Below are 16065 nucleotides of genomic sequence, written 5' to 3'. Positions count from 1 at the left end.
TCTACTTCCTCGCTGGGAAGGAGCCCAAGCATCTGCTTAACCTGTTCCTTGAGGAACTGACACAACCCCACGGCTGCGACTGTAGGTTGCACCACAGCGCCAGTCATGGAAAAGGAGGCTTTTAATAAGGTTTCCAGCTTCTTATCAGTTGGATCTTTAAATACCTGCGCATTATCCAAGGGACAAGTCAGGTTTTTATTCACGCAAGAAACAGCCGCATCAACAGATGTGACCCCCCACTTCTTGGTGAAACTTTCCTCCAGAGGATAATGCATAGAAAAACTTTTTTTTTTTTTATAGGAGGAGCAAACAGTTTATCGGGATGTCCCCAATCCTCATACAACAATTTATCTATTAAGGGATGAATTGGAAAGGAATAGGCAGTCTGCGGGGCTTTCCTGACTCCCAGGGAAGAAACCGAGGATGAGTTCAGCAGCAGGCATTCTGAATGTGGTACGCACCAATTCAGTATAATACTGCACCTGTTTTCTGAGCACCTGGGAGGAGGGGACTCTCTCCTCTTCCTCTGATTCATCCGACTGCTCATGATCCCTGTCCCCAGACAGGGATCTCTCCTCATTTTCAGAAGAATCATCTGAGAGAGGAATTACAGCAGAGGGAGGGGGATCTACCCCTTTTCCTGCTATCTTTCAGGGAAGCAGAAATAAAATTCATTATTCTCCCTTCAAAACCCTCCAGTGTAGCCCTAGGGGAGTCCTCAGTGACATAAACCGGGGCTGGGACATTAGGAGAGGCTGCAAAACCTGACAGGGGCACCGACTCGTCTTGAGAGGCTGGCTCCAGTCTTGCAGGGGGAGATGGTAACTTACAGGCACTTTTAGAACCCCTGGACCTAGGTGGTGATTTACCAGTGCCTTTGCTACCTCCCCGAGACCCTCTTACGAGGAGACATAGTCCTAAGCTACAAAGCAGAGGTACTAGTACAAGTGCAATCACTGTTGTGACATACATACATACATACATACACACACACACACACACTTAAACTGCACAACCTGATGCTGAGTAGGTGTCTAAGGTTTGCCTGGATCCAATCCCCATGGATGCTTACTGCCCACAGCTCCTGTGTCTCCACTTACAGCCCCCTGACGCTCTGGGCTTTTTAAAACTGGTGCCTGCGTACTACAGCGCCGTGCACACCAACGTGCACGGCTCACAACCACACTCCCCCCTCCTCCATTAGGCCGGGAACGTGCACAAGGACCGTGGGATCCAGGGGGGGAAAGGAGAACTCCACCGGAGCGGTGTGGGACCCCCAGACTACGTGGGACCCCTGTATTACCTGGTTGTGGCAGGGATTGCAGTGGAGACGTGAGACAGCTGGAGAACCAGGCTTCACTGAGCGTGTGTACTGAAAGGCATTTAAGTATGCATCTGGCTGCTCTTACTTCCTCTAGTGGTGGAAACCAGGTAAGACATACAACTACTCACAATGAAGAAATCCATCATATAATATATAGGATTAACTTCCCTTACCTGTCCCCGCCACAGGAATTGCTGAACCAGACAAATTCCAGCCTTCACCCATCACGACGGGCAGTGTTAGCCAACCTTCAGGTTTATCTGGGGCTCTCTCGGAAGAGCCTCCTACCTGGACCATGTAAAAGACTCTGCCAGAAACTTTCGTGCGCTCTGTGTAAACAGTACACCAAGTCTGGTTTTCCCAGAGCCCAGTCTTCCAATGGAGAGGACTTACAGGCCAAACCTTGTTTCTTCGGCTGACGAGGCCCAGGTACCATACCATCTTGGGAGTCAAATATCGTCCCGAGGTGTGGATCCGGTTTGTTGTAGCCCTTAGGCCCCTTCACAGAGCTAAAGTTTTACGTGACCAACCACCATAGACACTGGCAAAAAAACTGAGGTGCCTCCCATATGGGAGGGGTTATATAGGGGAGGAATTCTCCTTAATTGGGTCAACCAGTGTCCAATCACCAGAGGTGCCTATATAACCCACTATGTAATGAAGCTCCTGTGTCCCATGATGTATGATCAAGAAATGCAATTCACCTTTACCAGTGCCTTCCTTTTCTAAATTAAAAGCCACACTCACTGGGGTTGATTTAGTAAAGACAAATAGAATGCACTTTGCAAAGAGCAGTTGCTCCAGAGCTTAGCAAACAAGCAGAAACTCTGCCGACTGCCATCATCCAATCATTAAAAATGTCCTTGCATGCGACTGGGTATTTTTTGCAAAGCTTGACCTCACTAAGGTCCAAAGCAACTGCACAGCATTTGCCTTAGTAAATCAACCCCATTATGTTAATTCATAAGATGATGAATAGCAGTGGCAGCTGGTGGTATATTTGTGGGGGGCGGCAATCCACCAGCTGACACCTGCTTCTAAAAACAAAAATCACCCCATTGAAATTTATGCATCCAGCATGTAGATTAGGGGTGGGAGCATGAATTAGGGAGGCGGTGCTGAATTGCTGGGCTGCAATTTGAAATGTTGGTTTTTAGATTTACTACTGTTTTAACATCTGCTGCACCCAACATAAATAATTTGGGGAAAATAGGACGAACAATGGGGAACAAAAGGAACATCTATCCAAGTTTCCTACACAGTTAGTACTGGCTAGTTACTCTGAATAAGAGAAACTGAAAATTAACAGGCTTCATGTAATGTGATCAAGAGTTTACTGCTGCCCTCCGATGGTCCCTATTGACGACGTTGATGTGATGGGAAAATAAGCATGGATTAGGATGCAACGAACAAGTAGTGTCAATCACTAAATAGACATTCATGGGCAAAAAAATAAATAAAAATAAATTTTAACTACAATGTTCTTGATTAACCTACCTGGCATTCACTTCGACAGAAACATTCTTGTCCAGAATGGTTACACTATTGGGAGCTTTCAGCATTAGGCTAAACTTGGGCAAAGCTGGAATAAAGAAAAAAAAATAATAATAATTTTATTTATCTTTAAACGTTGGCGCTTGTTAACTTCAGGAGGAATTCAGGTATCAGTGGCAACCCAAAAAAGGTTAAATGGGAGAAAAAAAAAAAAAAAAAAAAAAAAAAAAAAAAAAAACAGCAAGCATCTAGAGCTGAAGCAGAGAAGATGGCACAAAATGACAAAAGGCTGACAGAGTACAAAGTGGTTGGTGCTGGGGGTGGAGGCGAACCCAAAAGGCAAGTCAGCCATGATATGCAATGGAAAAAGCTGCCATTGGCTTCCAACAGAAGTGCTCAAAAGAAATCACTAGTCATACATACCATACTGCTCAGCCTTGATCGTTTTAGTAACTGAGGTGCCAGATTGTCTGTTAGCTACGATCTGAAAATTTCCAAGATCTGGGTCATCAAGCATCGTGAAACTTAAGTACAGGAACGATCCCATCGTACTCCGATGCAGCCATTGATGTATCCGATTCCCAGCTGGATCCTAAAATTTTGAAATTCAGGCAGTTACAGAATAAGAACTGAACAAGAGACGCAGCAATTGAGTTACTCCAACAAGACCATAGACAATATTAGTTAATAGTCAAGATTAACAAAAAGGATGTTGGGAGATAAACATAACCAGCAGATATTCCGAGGTGTCCAAAAACCTTGTGAACATGTCAAGGAGCAAGCCTTTTCTGTGCTTTCAAATGTAGTTGAAACAAATATTTGTTGACTGCGCTTCAGGAGGAGAAACTGAAAAAAAAACACCATCTAGTCTCCATGGGTAAACCACTGTATGCTTCTAGCATTTAACCCCCATTCCTTAATTAGCCAATAGCCCTGCATCTTTCTTCAATAACAGACCCCCTACCTTATATGGGCCGGGTAAGTCACTTTCCCCTTGCTAATCCTGTCTCAAAATCTTTCTCCCCCCAATGCCTCCTTTCCTTTGTGACGTTATACCCAAGATGTGTTTTAGGTATACTTTTTTTTTTTTTTTTTTCTTTGGCTTGCCCTCTCTCCCACCACCTTTCTCCTCTTGTGCCCTATCGTATGGGCATAACTTTCCGACCAAGCACGCCATTGACACGCATCTTCCTGCTGCTCTTAGTTTTGGAACTTGTCAGCCTATCCCTTACTATGAAAGTGTAATCCAACTCCTAAGGCCAAACATTTAGCTTATTCGTTATACTGTGGTATATTGCAACAGCAGTACAAAAGGTTATCCTTTACCACCTTAGCAATTTCACGAGTCATTATTGATTTTTTGCACTTGGTAGAGCCACATTTCTCCAAGTATCAGTTGTCTGCCAGCTTGTTATACCATGCTACAATGTTTATTTGAGAAACTGTACTAGAGTATTTTGGGTACCATATGGCTGGTCATTTTCCCATACTATATAGGTCACTTTCCTATTACACTGTACATCATTCACAACCAGGCTTTGGCCAGAGGTTGCTAGTGTTCATTTACCTGCAGCTGATTGACTCAATCTGATGGTGCTTGCATAGGCCTGGGTCCAATGCCATTTGGCAAAGTCAGTACCATGAGACCATTGATTTTTTTTAATTGTCTGCAAGGATGGCATTCTTCCTACAGACCAACAACGTAAGGGCCATTCTATTGCCCCTTGGTCTAGTTTTAGCAGGGGTCCCCAAGGCCTGAAAAATTCCAAGGGTTCCTCTGGGGTAAAAAGAAAGAAAGGCTGCTGTACTCCAAAACTAGGGATGAGCCGAACACCCCCTGGTTCGGTTCGCACCAGAACTTTCGAACGGACCCCAAACTCGTACGAACGTTAGAACCCCATTGAAGTCTATGGGACTCGAACATTCAAAATTAAAAGTGCTAATTTTAATGGCCAATATGCAAGATACTGTCCTAAAAAGGGTTTGGGGACCTGGCTCCTGCCCCAGGGGACATGGGTCAATGCAAGAAAAAAAAATAATAAAAATAAAAACTTTTAAAAAACGGCCGTTTTGGGGGGGGGGGGGGGGGCACTGATTTTAATGACGAGTAAAGTGGGAAAAAAAAAAAAAAAAAAAAAAGTGTGAAATATTCCTTTAAATATGGTGCCTGGGGGGTGTCTGTAGTATGCCTGTGAAGTGCCAAGTGTTTCCCGTGTTTAGAACAGTCCCTGCACAAAATGACATTAAACGGAAATAACATAATTTAGAACGGCTTGCGGTTTTAGAGCGGGAGTCCGCCGGGACTCCGCGTTTTTTTTTAAAAAGCCAGCAACTACAAATACTACAGCTGCTGACTTTTAAAATAGTGACACTTACCTGTCCAGCGCGCCCGCGATGTCGGCACCCGAAGCCGATCTGTAGATCGTCTCTCGGTGCTGCCGCCGCCATCTTGGATATGGGAATCAGGAAATTGAGCCTTTCGGCTTAATTTCCTGGTTCCCTACTGCGCATGCGCGAGCCGCGCTGCGCAATAAGGACGGTCCCCGCTGCCTCTGGGATCTGTGTGCTTTCCCAGCAGGCAGTGGGGCACTTGCGGAAAGGGGCGGGCACTTGCGGAAAGGGGCGTAATATACGCCCCTTTCCGCAGAGAGCTATCCCGGAAGTGGGTGCAGATACCTGTACTGTACAGGTATCTGCACCCCCCTCCCCCCGCAAAGGTGCCAATTGTAGCGCCGGAGGGGGGGGGGGGGAGGGTTCCGATGAGCGGAAGGTCCGCTTTAATGTTATATCTGGTTCCTGCAATATGGTTGAAAATCATTGAGAAAAATTGCATGGGTAGCCCTCCCTGCCCATTACCAGCCCCTTTGGGTCTTGTACGCATATTAAGGGAAACCCAGTAACCATATTAAAAAAAAGGAAATGCGTGTGGCCCCCAGGCCCTATATACTCAGAACAACAGTATACAGGCGGTGCAAACAAGACAGGGACTGTGTATGTTTGTTGTGTTAAGTTGAATCTGTTTGTAATTTTCAACTGGTACATTTTTAAAGTGTAGCGCCAGTCAAAAAAACTTTTTTTAAGCTTTTTGGAAAACATAGGGAAGGGTTATCACATCTGTATAATTTGTTTTCTCGTCCATCTTTTTTCATCTCACTTGCTGTTGTCTCCTTCCGTTTGCAAGTAGGAGAGGTTTGTAAGTTGGATGTTTGAAAGTAGGGGCCTGCCCTATATGCTCTGCAGAAATGGCAGAAAAAGGTGTTGGTTTTGCCACAACATTGTAAGCCCTGAAAGTGACTCTTGGTGGGCGCTGGAGCGCCCTGCTGTGAACGATTATATCAAGAATTGTAATTACATGCCATTGTTGAACAGTGGTAGAAAAATTTACCTTTGGTGGTTGTGGTGCTGGTGCCACAACACTATAAGTCCTCACCGTTACTCTGGGTGGGCACAGGAAGGGGCCCTCCTGTGAAATATTATATCAAGAATTGTAATTACATGTCCCTGTTAAACAGGGGCAGAAAAATTGGGCCTTCGGCACTGGTGCCACCACACTGCAACCTCTCCCATATACTCTAGTTTTATTGCAGGAATTAGCCCTGCTGAAAAGCATTGCATCAAAAATTGTAATTAAACGCCCCTGTTAAACAGGGGCAGAAAAATTGTGCTGATGGCATCACCCAGAACCAGAAATGTTCTTCCAACATATCAGCGGAGGAGGAAGAGGATAGACAATCAACATAACAGGACAGTCACTCAGCATCAGCATAGGCAGTCTTGAAGGGATGTGATCTTTCAAAAAAAAAAAAATTATTCAGTTACATCAGCTTCAGGTGCTTGGTAGCTGTGGGTTATCCAAGACTGATTCATCTTGATGAAGGTCAGTCAATCAACTGATTTCGGTGGACAGGCGCACCGTGACCGGTAACAAAGCCATCAGCAGCACTGAAGGTGCGTTCCGAAAGAACGCTGGATGCAGGACAGGCCAGTAGCTCAAGTGCATACTGTGCAAGCTCTGGCCAGTGATCCATCCTCAAGACCCAGTAAGCCAGAGGATTTTCAGTGGGAAAGGTGTCCAAGTCTGACCTTGCCCCTAGGTATTCCTGCACCATGTAAATCAGACGCTGGCGATGGTTGCTGGAACCGATCATACCTTGGGGCTGTGGACTAAAAAAATTGAAAGCATCAGTCAGACGGCCACCTTCTCCACCGCTCCTTCTGACCGATGCCTCAGCAACACGTTGTCCAGGACCAGGAGTTTGTAACCTCCCAGTCTCTGGGAACGCGTTGCACAGACCTTTCTGCAAGGCCTCCCGGAGATGTCTCATCCTCTGCTCCCTCTGCGATGGCAAGATAAGGTTGGCAACCTTACCCTTGTACCGTGGATCAAGGAGAGTGGCCAGCCAGTAATGGTCCCTCTCCTTGATCCGAAGAATACTAGGATCCTTCTGCAGGATCAGGGAGGCCATGCAGCGTAGGTTAGCTGAGGCATTCGGTCCGGAGTCCTCTGGGTCACTAAGGACAACATGATCCACAGCTACCTCCTCCCAGCCACGTACAAGTCCACGGGTTTCTTGGGACTGTAAATCATCCATACAAGACTGCTGCTGCTGCCGATGCTGAGTGCCAGCCTCCACCTCCATGCTGACACAATCATCCTCCTCTTCCTATTCCTGTGTGATGGGTGGCACAGCAGGAACACTGTCTGGATAAAGGGGGCCTTGAGAGGCAAGGAAGTCCTCCTCTTCCTGCCTCTGTTCTGCCTCAAGTGCCCTGTCCATTATTCCACGCAGCGTATGCTCCAAGAGGTACAGTGTCACTGATGCATGCACTGTCACTGCTCACCATCCTTGTGGCCTCCTCAAACGGTGACAGGACAGTGCATGCATCCCTGATCATGCCCCACTGGCGTGGTGAGAAAAAACCAGGCTCCCCTGACCCTGTCCTGGTGCTGTAGTCGCACAGGTACTCATTGATGGCCCTCTGCTGCAGCATGGCCAACGTTGAGTTCCACCTGGTGGGCATGTCACATATAAGGCGGTTCTTGGGCAGGTTGAACTCCTTTTGGAGCTCAGCCAGCCGAGCACAGGCATTAAATGATCGGCGGAAGTGCACAGACTTTCCTGGCCTGCTTCAGGACATCCTGTAAGCCGGGGTACCTGCCCAAGAACCGCTGCACCATCAGGTTAAGGACGTGAGCTACACAGGGCACATGGGTCAGTTGTCCCTGTCGGAGGGCGGAGAGGAGGTTGGTGCCATTGTCGCAAACCACCATTCCTGGCTTAAGCTGGCGTGGCGTCAACCACCTCTCAGCCTGCCCCTGCAGAGCTGACAAAACATCCTGTCCCCCAAACAAACCAGCGCAAGCACGGCATGGCATCGTTTTGCCTGCGTACTTGCGTAGCCCCTGGAACGCCTACGGAGCCCTGCTGGTTCTGAGGACAGAGCACTGGAAGAGGCCATGGAGGAAGAAGAAGAGGAGGGGGTGGAGGAGACAGGTGTGTCACAACCAATAGTAGCATTTTGGAGGCGTGGTGGCGGAACAACCTCCAACACTACTGCACCCTGTTCTGCATCCTTCCCAGCTGCCAGAAGAGTGACCCAATGGGCCGTGAAAGACAGGCAATGTCCCTGTCCATGCCCATGCCTGCGGGACCATGAGTCAGCGGTAATATGCACCTTACCGCTGACCGACCTGTCCAGCAAGGCAAGGACATTGCCTTCCACATACCGGTAGAGAGCCGGAATCGCCTTCCGTGAGAAAAAGTGGCGTTTGGGGACCTGCCACTGAGGAACCGCACATTGTACAAACTCACGGAAGGGGGCAGAGTCTACCAACTGAAAAGGCAGCAGTTGAAGTGCTAGCAATTTAGCCAAGCTAGCATTCAACCGCTGGGCATGTGGATGGCTGGGAGTGAACTTCTTTCGCCGGTCCAGCAGCTGGGGCAGGGACATTTGCCTGCTATAATCGGACGTGGGTGTACCGCTAGCAGAGTGCCCGGAAGCACTTGGCTGTGACACATCTAATTCTACACCTTTATTCCTCTCAGAGCAGGTTTCAGAGAGGACTGAAGGTCTAGTGGGGTTGGAGATGCCAGCTGATGAGGAGCAAGGAGAGGTCCACTTTGTTCTTTGGTGTGGGTCTTTGAGGTACGCTTGCCAACGAGCTGCATGGCAGGTCAACATATGTCTGCTCAAGCATGTGGTGCCCAAGCAGCTGATGTTTTGGCCACGCGAGATACGCTTGAGACATATGTTGCAAATAGCAGCGGTGCGATCTGATGCACTCGTCTCAAAAAAGGCCCACACCAAAGAACTTTTGGAATAACGCGCAGAGGCAGCGCCCTGCACAGGCGGAGCTCTGCAGTGTGATTCAGTCGGTGTGCTGCCCCTAAGCTGGCCCCCCAGGGGGCATCCTGCCTCGTTGGACATGTGCCTCCTCCTCCTCCTCCTACCAGGCACCCACGTGGAGTCAGTGCCCTCATCATCCCCTCCCTCTTCATCGCTGTAGCAAACCTGGCAGTATGCTGCAGCTTATGGAACATGACTGCCAGATTGCTGTCCTTCTTGAGCATCCCCTCTCTCTGCATTCACACTACTGCCTTCCTCTAGCTGAGTGTCATCAGAGCCTACAAAACACTGGCCATCCTCCTGGAGCATGTACCCAACACTGTGCTCAAAGAGTTCAGGAGACTCCTCAGGAGGACGTGGTGGGTCTAGGGAAGGAGTCACTGATGAGGACATTGAGACGAGGGAAGACTATGCGTTGGCAGCTGCTTTGCTAGTACCCTGAGACTGGGTGAGAGAGGATGAGGAGGATGAAGAGGGCTTGGTCATCCACTCTACCAAGTCGCTGGCATGTTGCGGCTCAACATGTCCAGCTGCCGAAAAGAAGGACAAGCGTGTCCCATGGCCACGTGCTGATGACAATGCACCGCATCCACGACCAGCACTGTTGTCTCTAGACACAGAGCCTGCTTGCCCTCTTAATCGGCTCGCGCCTGTCTGCCTCTCCTTGCTGGCCTTCCAGACATGGCAATGGCCTGAAGGGAGTTGGGTAGTGTATATTGTGCTGGAGGCACACAACACCCACTAATCCCTGCAGATGGCTCTATTAGAGAACAGCAATAAAGGGTAGATACAGGTGTATATTGTGCTGGAGGCACACAACACCCACTAACTCCTGCAGATGCCTTTATTATAGAACACCAGAGATAAATGGGTATATACAGATGTATACTGTGCTGTGCTGGAGGCACACACAACTTCCAATAACTCCTGCAGATGGCTCAAATAGAGAAGAGCTATGTAGGTGGATATAGCGGTGTGTACTGGGTACAGAGCACGCAGACAGCACACACAAGCTCCTAACACTACTGATTGCAAGCTCTATTATAAAAGATGGATCACTAGCTATATAGGTGAGGTGAATATAGCGGTGTATACTGCGGTCAGGGCACGCAAACAACCACTACAGAAGAGCAAGATCGAAAAATCGGCCGATAACGATCGGTGTATACTGTGTTGAAGTTACACAGAACACCCACTAACTGCTTCAGACGCCAACACACTACACAAGGCCGCCGCGCTGGCAGCCTTATATAGTGTGGGGCGTGTACTACACAGCCTGAGCTACGATTAGCCAATCATAGCTCTCCTCGCTGCTGGCGCTGTGATTGGCAAAGCATGCGGGGTCACAGTGCATGCTTGGCCAATCATGAGCCAGCAATGCACTGCGATGACGCAGTGCATTGTGGGCCGTGAGCGCCACACGAATTTGGCGCGAACAGCCCATAACGTTCGGAATTCGCCGAACAGCCGATGTTCGAGTCGAACGTATGTTCGACTCAAACACGAAGCTCATCCCTAACCAACACGGGCCCAATACCCTTGTAATGTTCTGCATGGTTAAGCATTTAAAGCCATACAGTAAAAGGAAGAGTTAAAGCATTGAAAACACAACAGGGGCTTAAGGTGCAACTGCAGAGGGAAATGTATGCATTTGATTTTTGCTGAAAATATCAGTTTAGTAGGAAGGAGGTGGTCAACTAAACATAGAAACGTCTTCACAGGCGAACCGGTTGTCTTTGATATAAGTTGATCAAATAATTGACTTCTGTTTCAATGCTAGGAAGACTAGAATTCTCTACCAATTAGCCTTAAAATTTTAACCACAAAGTATGTAGAAAGTTTGCATTGGATTGTGCTCACAAAACTTCTTAATTTAATCAAATTTTTTCCCTTACCGTTACATAGATTTCAGGGAACTAAAGAGAAAAGAAAAAAAAAAAAAAAAAAGTTAGTTAGACAAATGGATTGATGGTCACATACATTTTGCATATGCTGTTGGAGACTAAGACCCCATGCACACTACAACTTTTGTAGTCCAATTTCCTTTAGATTTAACAAAATCATGTAGTGCAAGGGCCTGCCCGATTGCATACAAAATCAAAACTCTTAAAGTGTTACCAAGCACAGTAAATATGAAAATAGTTCACCATCCCCCATAGCTTATAAATCATTTACATTAAAATACTGCCACCATATACCTTTTTGGATGATCTGAATACCACGGTTACATGATAAACTGCACAATTTGTCCAGTGCTGAGAGTTCAGGTAGGAGTAAATTTCCACCACAGCTTGTATACACGCCCATATGCATGATGTCAATATGTGTCCTGGCTAGCACTGAGAACAAGTAAATGTTCTCTCCAGCATAAAAAGCTACAGGACGACGAGGGGAGGGCGACAACGAGGGGAGGACAACAAGCGTGTACAGAGCGTTCCACTGTAAAGTGAGCTTTATACTGGAGATGACTATCCAAATAGCAATGCCCCTTTTGCTGACCCCAAACATTTCAGGCCGTCTAAATCATACAAAGCAATAACAGTTAGCTACAGTAAAGACAAAGCCACAAACTGGGTACACCATCAACATCCCGTGTAAATTGGATATAAAAAAAAAAAAAAAAATAAAAAAAATAAAAAAAATAAATACATTTTTAGGGTCACCCTTTAGGCTTGTAAATTGGTTTCATAATGAACATGCAGGCTTTTCAATCTGGAAGTTTACTGCAAACAAATGTATGTTTTCCAGCAAGTTAGAATTTGCTTTGCCCTCTGCCCTGAATGGACGGCGATCAAAAAACTATAAGATATTGAGCATACCCCCCCCTTTATTAGCGCAGTTAAGCACCAAGCAAGCAATTCAGCTGTCTTACAGAATAATGGCATCAGTGCCATAAGATAACTGAATGACAATAGGTTTGATAAAGTACTGAACCAAGCCGCTGTGCACAGAAGAACCACTATGGGTGAATACATTTTTTTATTGAAAGCTGTAGATTTAAAAGCCAACTTTGGGCTTGCAGCAAAAATATGTAGCACTATCCGTGGCCATTCAACTAGCATAAAAATGTATCACTTTCTGGGGAACCAGTCGTCTGGAGAAGAGGAAGCCTACAAGTATAGGAGAGCAACCCCCCCCCCCCCCCCCCCATTCTTTCCAAGACTAAACAATCAGTATATTCAGGGTCTGAATGCCAAGCATTCCATCTTTTAGCTTATTCAATTTTAGCAATTGGGTTTTAATCCACTTTAAAATTAGATCTGAACCCTACTCACCGTTTCCTCCACTGGGCGTAAATTATTGTCCATTGACATCACATACACCTGCACTGTAGACAAATAAGACAAGATGTGCACCAATTATTGACACTCAACACAATCCAGTATCCAGACAGAACTAAAGATTGAAATAGAAGCTATGGTTTAAAGTTGTGGCCAGCTGTATCAGATGATCCAGATCTCCAGAAACTAGAGACTTAGTTGCTGCGCTTCTTGTTACGCTAACGTCACGTACACACAGTCCGGCAGCAAAATCCATGTTCCCCCCCCCCCATGACAGATGTTGGCTCAAACTTGTCTTGCATACACACTGTCACACAAGGTTGTCGGAAATTGAAGAAAAAAAATAAAATTGTACTTTGGGAATTTCCAACAAGCACCCAGCGAACATTTTCTGTCGAAAAATCCAACAGTATGTATGGGGCATAAGAGTTCCCAGGCAGATGCACCAAGTGTGACCAGGATTTCCACTTGTACCCACCAGGAATACACAAGTCTTTCTGGTTAGCATTGTGCACATAATACAGGGAAGCCGTTTCTGAAGTCAGGGATGGCTACAAAATGGTAAAGTGTACATCTAGGACACAAGTTGTAGTTTTGGATAAAGTAAGGGTTCAGTTTTATGGCCATCCAGTCCAGTTTAGTGCAGCACCTCTTAAACCAGGTTTATTAGTAAATTAAACTGTGCTAGGTGTTAACTAACCCTGCTGATTTGTAGTCTGATCATTTGGGTTTTCTCCTAAGCCTGGTTTAACTGAGGTTCCTCCCTTCTGTCAATAGGTGGCACTATAGCCTTTGACATTAGCATGATTAGCTACAGCGAGACTGCATTATGAATATGCATATCTCTCTGGGAGAGAGGATATACATTTGGAGAAAATCATGTGATCAGGGTCCTCCCACCCAGACTTTGGTCTGGTGTGGATGTGTGAGGCCTGGAGTCTATGCTACATTAGATATGTTCCTTCAGGGAGATAAGGGTTTCACCAGACAGGAGAGAAAACCTGCACCAGGAACACCTCCATCCCTCCTTAGTAGATTAGGAGGAAGGCTAGAAATCCTGTCAACCTTGTTTGTCTGGGTCAGTTACAAATTTACCTTCACTTTCTGTCTGGGACAAAGTGAGGGCAAATGTGTCCAAACAGAGCAGAAAACACACACACACACACACACACACACACACACCCCCCACCCCCCCCCCCCTACACTGACAGTTCTAAATCATAACCCCTATCCAAAGTTTGGCTGCACACAAACTAGCATGAAATTATACACACTGTTGTGGAAATTTGTTTGTAGAACATTTTATTCTAGGATGTGCGTTTTATAGATTGTCATCTGTCTCCCTGTGTCTGGTTTAAGTGAGGAGCGCTCTAGCAGAGCACAGTTGGGTCAAATAGAGACCAGTGGTAAAAACTGTCAGTATGAAAACCTTCTCATGGGATTTGAGACGTGTTCTGTGTCTGCGGACGTTTGTTGGTTTGTAGGTACCAAGCGCAATGTGCTGGGCTTCTTGCCTTCAAATGGACTATGTGAATTATAGAAGCGAAGTCCACATAATGAGATAAAATATTATGTTTATCTCTGTGTGGCTACATTATCCCTTTTGGATACATATCTGCTTTAATAAGAGGACATTGGTATCTGCCTGGTTAATATACTCGTACCGTATATTGACAACACCAGTAGCAATATCCCCGCAGATATTCTCAAGCCTGCAAGAACCATTAGAATGAGCTCACGCTATATTGTTTACTTTGAAACAGTATCTGCTGTGCTGCATGTAGTGTGTAGATGTGGCTGTGTGCATAGCATACAGCCAGATTGCTACGTCAACGCACACATTTTTTGTTTTACCATTAGGGGGGGGAAGTCATATTTGATTGCATACACATGTTCTGCATATAAGTACTACACAGTGGTTGTGCTTTTGACTCTTCTTCATAAATACAAGTCTAAGCAAGTAGACTCACTAAAGAATGCACTCCTTGTGTGGCCAATATATCAACAAGTCAAAAGGCAGAGTCAAACGTAGAGCTCCTAGTAGCCAACTTGCAAACCTCTAAAAGGCATTAAAATGATGGAACACAAGTTTGAAAAAAGTTCATCAAAATATCACATATATAATTTTATGTGTAATAGCTATTAAAATAAAACACTTTACCCTTCTGGCCACCCTTGTACAGTTCCTTGTCTGTCCGGATGAAGGCAACATTGCCAGTCGGAGCGAGGACCACAGACCTGCGAGCCGTGTAGTTGTAGTTCCCACTGACAGCTCTGACAAGGAGGAACACTGGAGTTGGTTCTGTCACCGCTGGCACCTACATAGATGGGAGGGCAATTAGAGCCCATATGGTTAATGAACGGATTGGCATTTTGTAATAACAGATGAAGCTGCCCATATGAAGAAGAAAGAAGAAAGAAAGTGTATGTGGTTTTGTTTGAGAAACGACGGAAGAAAGAGAAACGACGAAAGAAAATCATCAAGGCATCAGGAGGGTGACTTCAAGTAAAGTCCAGCTGAAGTTCGAGCAATTACTGTATAACAGTTATTATAAACAGTGCCATTTGCTGCAGAAAAGCTAATTTGGCTGCATTTCCCTTTTGAATCACAGGAGTGCTGTGACCTGTGACCAGCTGATGTCGGAGCCGGTCCAGGCTGGGGCAAGATTGCGACAATATGTTTGGGATCCATCCACAACGCTAGATGGGCACCTGGCTCAGCCTCTCAGTGAGCCTCTGAGAGGCTAAGCCAGACACTTCTGCCCCCGCCAAAGCTCAGCAGTCCAGTGAGCAGAGTGTGGTGACCAACAGCCACCAGCTCTGTGCTCATGGAGCTCTGAGAACAGGACGCTCAGTCTTTGAATCATCAGGGGACAGCTGCACCATTGGACCAATGTTCCTTTCACAAAGGCAAGTATTTTTTATTTTTGCCCCAAATAGCCTGTGCTAAAAAGGATGATAGAGAACTGGACTGTTGTGGAACTGAACAGAGGGGGCAACACATATTTCTCCACCATGGCTAGAAGTCAAATATTTAAACACTAACCTGCAATTCATAGGTTTTAAAGATGTCACCAGGTGGGACCTGTTCATCGATAACAGTGTAGTTTGTTTCACCAACTTCAAGGATGGCCTGAACATGCATGGGATCGGTGTGTCGTTTGACTGTTAGACATGCCTTTCCTGTCTCTCCACTCTTCAGGAGGCTAGGGATGGAAACTGAAATTTGTCTGAAAAAAAATAAAAAAAATAATATGTATATAATATATTTCGCAATAAGTGTTCGATATGTGCAAAAGTAATAGCGTCTATAAATTAGGGGATAGTTTTAATGGCACTTTTGATTTATTTTTTTATTACTAATAGCGTGATGAGCTATTTCAGTGATTTTTTTTATCGTGACTGCGGACAGGGCAGACACTTGGCGCCATTATGGGACCATTCACATTTATTCCTTTCATGATAAAACCTATTTCTGACATTTGGTATTTACAAGTTAAAATCTGTATTTTTTGCTAGAAAATTTAGAGTTTATTGTTCCTCCTTGATGGTTGACATGTGCCATCGACCATGTGGAGAGACATAGCCTGATCGCTCAAAGCTCGAGCACATTGATCG

General features: G+C 45.9%; 1 protein-coding gene across 1 annotated transcript in view; it reads right to left on the bottom strand.

Annotated features, from left to right (window-relative positions):
• The window catches only part of LOC143930659 (ovostatin-like), a 208426-nt gene that overhangs the window by 160509 nt on the left and 31852 nt on the right, over nt 1-16065 (bottom strand). Inside the window, exons 2-7 of the mRNA XM_077455158.1 lie at nt 15494-15677; nt 14609-14765; nt 12442-12494; nt 11062-11082; nt 3242-3410; nt 2822-2906 (exon numbers count right to left, since the gene is read on the bottom strand). Of these exons, the coding sequence (XP_077311284.1) occupies nt 2822-2906; nt 3242-3410; nt 11062-11082; nt 12442-12494; nt 14609-14765; nt 15494-15677 (669 nt within the window). The remainder of the gene's footprint in view (nt 1-2821; nt 2907-3241; nt 3411-11061; nt 11083-12441; nt 12495-14608; nt 14766-15493; nt 15678-16065) is intronic.

Source organism: Lithobates pipiens, unplaced genomic scaffold (genome assembly GCF_037356315.1).
Source record: "Lithobates pipiens isolate NorthernLeopardFrog02 unplaced genomic scaffold, aLitPip1_a1.2 Scaffold_25, whole genome shotgun sequence".
Lineage (NCBI taxonomy): Eukaryota > Metazoa > Chordata > Amphibia > Anura > Ranidae > Lithobates > Lithobates pipiens.
This window is presented reverse-complemented; position numbering and strand designations above follow the sequence as displayed.